At 32.4% G+C, this 11,291-nt stretch overlaps 1 protein-coding gene across 1 annotated transcript; it reads right to left on the minus strand.

Moving 5' to 3' along the window:
• Positions 1-1,610: 1,610 nt before the first annotated feature.
• Positions 1,611-10,221, minus strand: LOC107491686 (cation/H(+) antiporter 20). The gene is made up of 4 exons (XM_016112581.3): positions 9,999-10,221; positions 8,882-9,910; positions 2,565-3,515; positions 1,611-2,209 (listed from the first exon to the last, which is right to left on the minus strand). Exons 1-4 carry the CDS (start codon positions 10,182-10,184, stop codon positions 1,799-1,801), a joined length of 2,577 nt encoding a protein of 858 aa, XP_015968067.1. The 5' UTR covers positions 10,185-10,221; the 3' UTR covers positions 1,611-1,798.
• Between the last annotated feature and the right edge of the window lie 1,070 nt (positions 10,222-11,291).

Raw genomic sequence — 11,291 nt, forward strand, 5'->3', positions numbered from 1 at the left:
GAATTGTTAAGGAAATTCAAAGGTTGAAAACTGCCGTCAACAAGGTAGGAGTTTTTCTTAAAATTATTTTATTACCAAAAATTGTTATAAATTGATATCAAGATGGGAATTATATTTTTGGGTGATGAAGTGAGTCTCACGAATTAGTATGTTTGATTGTTGTGGTGATTAATTGATTAGATGGCAGCTTGAATTATGATATGAATATATGTATGTGCTTAAAAAGTTCGATCCTGAAAGAAAATACTTGTGCTTTTTATGTTCATTGTTTTGCTTACCAACTTTAATTAGCACTTATGGTTGTTGCAAAGAAACAGGTTGAAATTGCACTATTTTTTAATGTTTGCTGGTTTGTACAATATTGTTGGAGCTTCTTCTAAACGTAAAGACATGCTCTGTGAAAGTCAAATACAAAAGACAATTGTTACATTACAAAATAGAGATGCTTCTAGTGGCTTAAATCAAGAAACAACATTGAAAAGGACAGGTGATACTCTATAGGGCTCACATTATAGTTACAATATTTAGTTTGATTTCTATTTTTTTTTTCTGTGGTAGAAGTTCTTGAAGTCATTGAAAAAGCTAAAAATAATCCAGAACAAAGAGCTGAAAGTATGCCAATTATAGAATTATATTCAATCTTTTGAATTTGTATTCAATTTACATTTGATGAAAAGTATATTGGGGTTACTAATAAGTTATCTCAAACTCTACAAAAAAGTGATCAAGACATTGTAAAGCTATGATATTGGTTAAAGTATTCAAGCAATATTGCAAAATATGAGAGAGGATGGTTGGTATTCTTTGCTCAATGAAGTTTAACTGTTTTATGATAGTCACAAAATTCATGCTCCAAATATGAATGACATATTTGTAGCACCAGGAATATCAAGGCGCAAAATTCAAAAAGTCTCAAACTTGCATCATTTTTAAGTTGAATTATTTTATCAAGTGGTTGATAGACAACTTCAAGAACTTAACAATCGTTTTAGGTAAATACCAAGTTACTTTTTTTGTATAACTTGTTTGAATTCAAGTGACTTATTTTTTGCATTTAATAAGAAGAAGTTGATCTGTTTAACTAAATTTTATCCACGTAAATTCTCTTCTACTCAACTTTTGACACTTGTTAATCAACTTTAGAATTTTATATTCGATACGTATCTTGATGATCAATTCTCAAATATAAATGGAATTAGTGGACTATCTCAAAAGTTAGTTAAGACAAAAAAGCATATTGTTTATCCATTGGTGTTTCTCTTATTGAAATTAACTTTAATTCTGCCTGGGACAATAGCATTGATTAAAAGAATATTTTTTGTTATAAATATCATTAAAAGTTGACTTCATAATCAAATGGGAGACAAATAGTTGAATGATTGTTTAATTACATATATAGAAAAAGAGACATTCAATCAAATTATTAACGAACAATTATTCAATATTTTCAAAACATAAAAACAAGAAGAGAAGTACTTTCAAAATTTAAAAAGAAGAAAATTAGTGAGTAATGTACTTTTTTTTATTCGAATAACTAATGTGCACTTTTACTTTTTTATTTTGGATTAATATATCCTTTAATAATATTGTGTATTATTTTTGCTCCCAACATTAGATGGGATCCATATGTGGCTATAATATGTATAACACCTGTCCCAACTAATTACTTCACAGATTATTCAAACAGCTTGCTTTAATTTGCTCTTAGGACATCATACTGTACATTATTAGACAGGCGTTACTAATAAGTAATTTTGCTTTCTATTTTCATCAACCAAAGTGAGGTTAAAGAAAACCATCACACTATATCATTGTTGTCAACTGATGAAATTTCTTTAGCACTAGATGTTGAATCATTATCCCCTCTGGCATTGTCATAGCCACCATGTAACACCCTCAATGCTGGTGCCTCATCAGTCAAAGCTACATCATGTTGTTGAATTACCAACACTGACGTCACCACGCCGTGCCCTGAAGATGCAAGAACATCCCCTATGGGACCCAACTCTGCGTGTTCTGCCGGCCTCTCCGCCAAATTTGCTACCATACTCGACGGAAACCTACCCTTCCCAACTACTATAAGATCAAAATCTCCGCTTCTTCCTATGCCTAGTGCCTCCTCCACAACATTCTCACTTGCCTTCTCAACATACCCAACCATCTCTCCCCATCTCCCTCGAAACTCTCCCATTGCCTTCTCATCCAACTCCTACAAGTACCATTAAATTCAACTATTTATTAGTACATACAATGTTATTCATAAAAATAAAAAAAAAATATGGATTTACATACTAGAAATATAAAAAAAATTAGTTACCAAATCAACTATTAACATAAAATACAAAACACATATTAAATTAAACAATACATATATTTATTCACAAAATACATAATGACTGATTTAGTAACTAATTTTTTATGTATAAATAATATTTTTGATAATCAAAATAGTCTTAAAAGATTACATTAAATTTTCGATAACTTATTAACAAAAAGTTATAATATTGAAATATCTGAATAAATTGGCAGAAATATATTCGAATGTTAATATAGTAATTATTTACCTTCTCTATTTGACGGTTCATTTTAGCTGTTGAGAAGCTATAACTTTGGTCGCAATTGGCATTTGGCGAGGGGTGTAACACAATATTTTTACCATTCAATTCATCTTCCTCAACAAACCTGATAATAGTGACCCTAACTACAGGGTGCTCAACCATTCTCCCACCCAACTCCAAGGCCTCTCGATCATCCGGCCCACCAAAGAACAAGATGCAAACCCGTTGGCCCATCGTGCTATCTGGGCCTGGAGTTTGCGACCCATTTCCAAAACCCCGGTCCACTAGCACGCCTACAGAACACGGCGCGTGCTTGAGAACCTTCTGGTTCACCCCTCTCCATCCATGGCCCAGATTTTCCAACACCTCGTGGGCCCCACCATTATCCTCGTCATCAGCTTCCACCCTCCAGTGCTTGTGGAACGGCAGGATGATCATGGTCACTCTCTTTTCCTCCGCTACGTGGCATATGTCCTCGTGCATCGTAGGCAAAGAAGAGATTGCAGTAGTGGGCCGGACCGAGACCCGGCCTAATTGACTGTAGGCCTGAAAGGCCCCAGCTAAACGGTCGCGCCACTCACCGTTGCGCGACCGCTTAAAAAACGGAAAGCCGTTCTTTCTAACCCGTTGGACCAAGATGATGGAGGAGGATCGCTCCGTAAACTCGACAAGGTGCATGATGAAGAGCTTGACGAAGGAATTTTTGGTGCTGCGAGTTGACTCAATGAGGCTTATGATGGAAGGGACGTTGCCGGGGCCATGGACGCAAGCTAGGATTCGGAGCTCATCTTTCTTGTCGTTGCTGGCGGAGTTGGTGGTTAAGTCGCCGAGCTTGCGGTGGGTCTTCATGGCGATGCCACGTGCTGGTTTGTAAATGGCCATCACCATTGGGGTTGTTATGAAGGTTGTGAACAATGCCATCAGCACCAAGATTGCAAATATCTCGTCGTTTAGAACCTGTGAATATGTACAACAATATAGATCATGATGAATTTATGTAAAGTGAACATGGAATCAACACAGTTATTCATAAATATTTGCCCAAATTGTTCAGGAAAACATACAGGACGCTATTTGATTAGTATGCTCTAGTATATCATTAAATTAAATCTCCATTCTCTAAAATTTTTCACCTCACCAAAAAAAGAAAAAGAAGAAAAGAAGAATACGACCACAGCACTACTTACTATAATTTAACAATATTGGCAAAATATATTTCTGAAATTTAAAAATATTATTTGTATACCAAAATTAATCATTATATATACCAGACGCAGTGTCAAATGACGAAATATCGATCAACGTCTGAAAAATCTAATTGATGAATAATGCTTTGGGTGATTATTAGTGTCGTCTATCTAATCGTGAACATGGAAATAATCCTATAATTGATTATTAATTCCCCACGAGTAGTAAAGTTTTAGTTTAATAATTACACGCAACAAAGTGGAGTTTACTAAAACGAAAACGAGATTGAAGTGGTCGAAATGGCTACACGTACGTGTGTCCTAGCTAGGCCTAGATTTACTATGCCTAAATTGCAATTTTTATTTTTCAAAATTACAACCTGTGGAGGACAATTCTTTTATTTTCATCTTTTTAAAGAGGAGAATTTTTTATAAATACAATTTTTTTAAAATACCATCATTAGAGAAAATTAGAAAGATAGAATTCATCCTCAGCAAACTCTTAATTAGGTCAACCATATTTATATTAAAGTTTATTTTCTTGATAATAACCAAATTGATTTATCTATTTTTAGTTTACAAATAGTGTTCGTGAATGCTCAACCGCAATCCTAATATATATCATTAGGAATGTCTAATAACTAAAGGTTTGAGTGGTCTTTACAAATTAAAGTGGTCAATATAATTTAAATTTTATTGTCGTCAATGCATTAAAAAACATTAGAATTTAGATACTCTAAAATAATCAAATAAGAGAGTTAATAAAGTGATAAAGTGAAGAATTAAATATTATTAATTTTGTAACTTTTCTCGTATATAAATTCCATTATCTTAATTTAAAAATATTGACTCTTTATTTTTTCACTTTATCAACACTCTTACCTCAGAAAATCTGGATCCATAAAATGTTTGTGCGATTTGGACTAGACCTAAATACACACATGATTAGTAGTGGATACATTAGCCGAAATACAGTCCTCATAGATTGGTAGACAATAACTAATAAGGGTCAAAGGATCGATAATGTGAGCGAAGACTCTTGTGCCTTAATTTGCAACCTTTGGGGTTTGGCCATAAATTACTATCGACCTTATAAGCGTCCTAAATTAGTACTAGATTTACGTGTCATATAAGTGTATCTTTCATCGTTTTGGAAGATCATAAACAGCCAAAAGAATATGCTATTTGGAGAAATTTGCCACTTAGAAAAAATAGGTACACTCTCAAGGAAACTACTAATCTAATGAATTGCAAAATTTTGGAAAAATAATTATGGTCACAAAAGTTAATTATTATAGTTAAAAAGTTTAAAGTTTTATTTAAAAAAAATCAGTTGTTGATTTCTTAATATGAGACTTCTTTTATGTTTAGTCTCTCGAAATTTATTATGACATAATTTTTTCTATGAAAGCCATTGTAAGGGGTGTTTTATGTGGTGCTATATTTTAATATACAAGTAATGTTTTAATTAATAACTAAAAAATATTTAACCAGATTGATTAAAAGAAAAAGTCATCAATCCCGTATAACACAGAATTTAAAATAGTTTCACCAGCTAGCAGCTTTTGATCTAACTTATTCTTCTGTCTTTAACTGGCAAGATTACCAAACTAATAATTGTTACTAACTAGAGCCGTGCATCAAAAGGGCTACGAAACCCAGCCAAAAAAGAACGAGGAAAACACAAAAGAATAAAACATACACCACCAATAGTGCCAGTAGAATGAGTCTAGCTATCTCCAAGATTCCATACCATTCATCTATCTACCCACTCCAAAAACAATCAAATAGGGTCCATGTTATACTCCAAGATTATTAAAACACATTATTTATATAAAATATATTTGTTATTTTGACTTTTTACAATATTTTATTTTCTATGTAAAATTTATTATTAAATTATTCATTATACCTGAACTATAAGTACATGCTATGAAAACTTCTCTGTTTAACTAATTAAAGATTGTTCAATAATATTATTTTTAAAATTTTTAAATTTTAAAATATTTGTACATTATGCTAAAAATGAAAATTAAAACGAAATGGAAAAAGAATATACAAGATGCATAATAAAATGTTCATGTAATGTCTTCAAGCGGAGAGATAGATTTATATTTATTCCTTCAATAAAATGTTAAGTAGAATAATACATCCTTCTAAGTTATAAGAAAGCCATTTAATAAAGATACTTAAATTTTTTTAATTTTTTTAGTAATTAAAATTTAATATATATAACTAATTAAATGATATTTTTTTAAAAAAAGTAGTACTAAGCAATTCCGAAATGGCTAAAGAATGCTTCACCAAGAATGACAAGGCTGCTTCCTCTCGCCCCAAACTCATTGCAATTGAAAATCTATCCTACAACCAGGCCATGTTCGGCTTCGCTTCATACGATCCATATTGGCGCGAAATGCGCAAGATTGTTACCTCAGAACTTCTCTCAAACCGCCGCATGGAGCTTCTACGTGACATTCGTGTCTCCGAAGTTCAAGCTTCAACAAAGGAGCTCCTTGGCGTTTGGTCCACTAAGAAGGATGAGTCTGGCTACGTGTTGGTGGACATAAAGCAATGGTTCGCAGAATTGACGTTCAACATGGTTCTTAGAATGATTGCTGGGAAGAGATTCTTTGGCGCAATGAAGTCGGAGAATGAGGAAAAGGCACAAAGGTGTGTGAAATGTGTTAAGGATTTGTTGCGTTTGTTTGGAGTGTTCACTGTTGGAGATGCTATTCCTTCTCTAAGGTGGTTGGATATTGGGGGTCATGAGAAGGCCATGAAAGAAATTGCCAAGGAATTCGACAAGGTTTTTGTGCTATCACATATACTTGTTTATTCTTGTTTTTGAATTTCTCTTAAGGTTTGACAATTAAAATTTTGGAACCACTCAGATAAAGACGTCTAAAACGTCTATTTTTTTAAAGATATTTTTTATTAATTAAAATTTAACACATATAATCGATTAAGCCATATTATTTTTGTCAAAATTAGGGTAGACAAATTAATTTAACCGAAAAATTAGTGAATCAAATCTTAAACCGGTCTAAATTAATATTATTTTTCATAAAAAATAATTATAATATTTCTATTATAAAAAATGACTAAAATACTTTTAAATTCTAATTCTTTTCTTCTTTCTATGCCATCGTAAGATTAAAATTTTAAGATTTTTAATATATATATAATATGAGTATTTTAGTCATTGTTTATAATAACAATATTGTAGTTATTTTCTATAAAAATGAATATTAATTTAAATTAATTCAAGATTTAATTTGTCATTTTTTAGTCAAATCAATTTATCTAGTCTAATTTTGAGAAAAATAACACAGTTTAATTAATTATATATGTTAAATTTTAATTATTAAAAGATGTTTTAAGTGTTTTATTTGAATAGTGCCCAAATTATAATTCCAATAAATTTTAATTTTTAAAAAATTTAAATAAAAAGATTAATAGTACCTTGTAAACAGAAAAAAGATTGTAAATAGTTAAATACTCTTTATTAAGTATTATTAGAATTACTAAAAGAGTTTTTTGCATTAGGATTGGATAATTTTATATGTTAATAAATGCACCGATAAAATAAGTCAAACAGGAGGTTGCTTTCTAGCTACGTAGCTGGGTTGACTTACTAGGATATACTCACGAGTCACGAGTAATAATAAGTTAATAACTATACTATTCTAAAAGCAGCCGATAAAGGAAGAAACTACTACAATTTGTTCAGCTCTGATCTCTGTCGCTCACATTTTCCGTGACATGTTGATGCGCTAGTAGTTGCAATTAAATGTAGTCCCGTATACAGTATACATTAATGATAGAAATTATATATAAAGTCAGAATTTTAATAATTTTCTCATGTTATTATTTTTGAAGAAACAATTTTAAAAAATCACTGATAAGTAGCGAAATTCTACCTAAATAATTCAATCTTTTTTATATAATCAACCAAAAAAAAAAAGACACGCGTTATGCGTTTATGTGTGTTGGAAAAGGGCCATCGTTTTCGGTTTCAGTTCCAAAGATGTGTTTTTAAGCGTATTTAACGAGTAAACAAAAATGTGTCGTAATAAGTAATAACTTGTGGTTGTGGACTATCATTTACTTTAGGTTTAATTATTAGGAATTATAATTTAATTAATTCGTATCTTAAAGATATATTTTAAAAATATAATAATAATTTTTTTAATATTTTTTATAATATACTTAATCTCTGTTTTTAGAATAAGTTAGTAAAATCTTAATTATTAAAGTGTCTAAATGGTACTAAATTTAAAAATTTGTAATAAGAATTTTTTAAATAAATTATCTACTAAACAAAAACAACATATTGGAATATTCATTGTTTAATACAGATTCTGAATATTAATCTCAAATTAATTTGGAACTTAGAAAAATACTAATATTAATACTAAAGTATTATTAAAATTTATTATTTATTATTATTAATTAATTATTAATGTTTAAAAATATAAAATAAAGTATGTTATTAAATTACTTAAACTAAATTAAAAAATTTAAATTGATAACGTTATGACAAAAATTAATAAATTCTGATGTTACTAACATTTTTCAATTTTTAAACTATAAATTTATAACTAAGAATTTGATAAAAGAAATCTGTTGGAAAAAAAAGAATACGATAAAATGCTATAGACGTAAAGTGTGATTAATCTTTGATTTATCGTAGGGATATATTTTAAAATAATTAAATTTGAAGGGCCTATAAAAATTGAAGAATCATGATTTGTTAATTTTGGGTAAATGAATAATAATAAAAAAAACCGAGGTTGAAGACACCAAAAAAAATATAGCAATAAATAAAATGGTTTCGCTACGTTACCAACAGCATATCTGTCAATTTCTGTTAATTTTTATTTATAATTGTGTTTTATGGAAGTGTGTTCGTGGATGTGTCTAATAAAAATATCTTTTTTATAGCTGTGTTTAATAGAAGTGTCTTTATAAATATATTTTTTGGATGTGTCTCTTTATATATATATTTAAAATATATTAATTATTAGACACATTCACAAACACACTTCTATAAAATACAATAAGAGTTGGCAGAAATTAACAGGTAATATGTTGGTACTCTATACTTTTCCTAAATAAAATAAGTAAGAAGCTAACCTTTTTCTCCTTTCCAATGTTGAGTACGATGAGCTCCACGAGTCCCTTGGTGTTCATGAGGACGCCAAGTGTCACCGCCTCCCTAACCGGAACCATACACATCAACGCCGCCACCAACGTCCCCAGAATTTTCCCGGCGCACGCCGTCGATATGACCAGCACCAACAGCCCCCACGCCTTCCCGCCCCGTATCTTTGCCACGTCAGTCTTCAACCCACTGGAAGCGAAGTACAGCGGCAGCAACAACCCGGACACAAAATCTTCGATCCTCTCTATCAGCCTCTCCGCAAAATCCCCTCCCTTCGGAATCGTCAATCCGAACACGAACGCGCCAAAAATCGAGTGGATCCCGATCAGATCTGTCATGAATCCCGATACCATCACTCCAGCAAGGGTTAAGCAAATATATGCCTCGTCCACCGTATCGTGCTCCCGCGAGCACCGCTGCGCCACCAGCTTCATCGCCGGTCGGATAACCATCATCATGAAAATGACGAACGCCAAGCCGGAGAGGAGAACCCACACGGACACCACGGGGCTCTTGTGGCCGCCGCTACCGTCGGCGTTTCCGGCTAGTGCTACAGCGAGGGCGAGGAGGATCCAAGCCGCGACGTCGTTGAAGGCGGCGGCGGCCATGGCGGTCTCGCCTACAGGCGTGGTGAGGAGCTTGAGCTCTGCGAGGATTCGAGCGAGGACGGGAAAGGCGGTTATGGAGAGGGCGACGCCCATGAAGACGAGGAACTGGCCATAACCGACCTTGTCGGCTCCGTCGATGGTCTTTCGGAGGACGAAGGCAACGCCAATACCGCAGACGAAGGGAAGAGAGATTCCGGCGGCGGCAATGCTGAAGGCGCGGTGGCCACTGCGGCGGATTGAGTTGAGGTCGAGTTCGAGTCCAACAAGGAAGAGGAAGAACAAGAGGCCAATGCTGGCAACTGATTCGAGTATGGGAGTGCTCCACGTTGGGAACAACTTGTTCATGTAGGTTTTGTTCCTCCCCAATGCCGACGGCCCTAGCAGAATCCCTCCCTGCACCACGCATGTTTTTAATTATTATTAGAGGAAGTCTGCTAGCTACGAAATGATAACGTGTTAAATTAGAGAAAATATTACTTACTACAATTTCAGCAATGACTTTGGGCTGGCGGAGGGGTTTGAAGAGGAAGGCAAGGATGCGGGTGACTACAAGGATCAAGGTGGTTTGGACTATAAGGAGAGGGAAGGCGTAGTTTAAGGGATCGTCGCCCTGCCACGCCCCACTTGAGGAGGTTTTTATGGAGGTTATGTTCACCGGGGCCATCATTTATTTGCTTCTCCCTTCTGCTTATGGTTTGCAAAGGAAGGAATTGGGGTGTATTTATAGATGCATGGAGACGCTACTTCCAATTATAAACCATCTAGCCTTTCTATATATTCTTGCCATTTTTCCATTATCTAATAATCTAATTACTATAGTATAAAGTAGGTTGAAATACAAATGAACTTTTAGAAATCAAGATTAAGTTTGTGTTTGAATTACAGTTTGCAAACGGAAGTTTGAATAAAATTGATTTTGCAAACTTGATTTTGATGAAAAGTAAGTTTGTGTTAAGTGATTTATGTTTGGCAATATTTATATCAAAATGGATTATAGTAAAATAAATGTTGTTTGGATTACACTATTTAAAATCACTTTTAGATACAAAATTATTAAAATAGACATCAACTTAAATAATTTTTGTATATTATTTTAATTTAGATATTTGAATAGATCTTATTAATTAATTATATAATAAAATTAATATTTAAATAAAAATAATACAAAAAAATATAATTATAAAAGTGTATAATATCAAATAAATAATTAATAAAAAATAGTAAATAATAGAAAAAGATAGTTCATATAAACAAAAATAATATAAATAATACAATAGTATGCATAAAGGATAAAATTGGTAAAAGATAAATAAAGATTGAGTATTGATGGTTAAAAGCCGGTTGGTGAAACGCAGAAGCTTAAAATTGTTGCTTCTTAAAAATGTGGTTTTAAATGCAAAATCACTTCTGCGTTCATGAATCAAAAATTTGCCAAACCAAAAATTACAATTTTCAAGATATCTAAACGTACTTCTTCTCTTTGAACGTGGTTGCGAAACACATTCTAAATTTTATTAATTGAGATAACTTATTATTAATATTATGTTTTTTAAACTTATATTTATATTTATTTGTACAAAACTTTCAATGTTTACCCAGTCTAGATCGATACTGTACACATAACTATCCATGAGTAAAAGGGGAAGCGTGATGAAGCCAAGGCCAAGCTATGATTTGCTTCTTTGTGAATTTGCTCATTGATGACTGATGAATGAACCGTTGAATAGATGCGAAATAAAGCACACATACACCTCTTCAAATTTTTAAGTTTTAT

The sequence above is a fragment of the Arachis duranensis genome, chromosome 6 (genome assembly GCF_000817695.3).
Source record: "Arachis duranensis cultivar V14167 chromosome 6, aradu.V14167.gnm2.J7QH, whole genome shotgun sequence".
Taxonomy (NCBI): Eukaryota; Viridiplantae; Streptophyta; class Magnoliopsida; order Fabales; family Fabaceae; genus Arachis; species Arachis duranensis.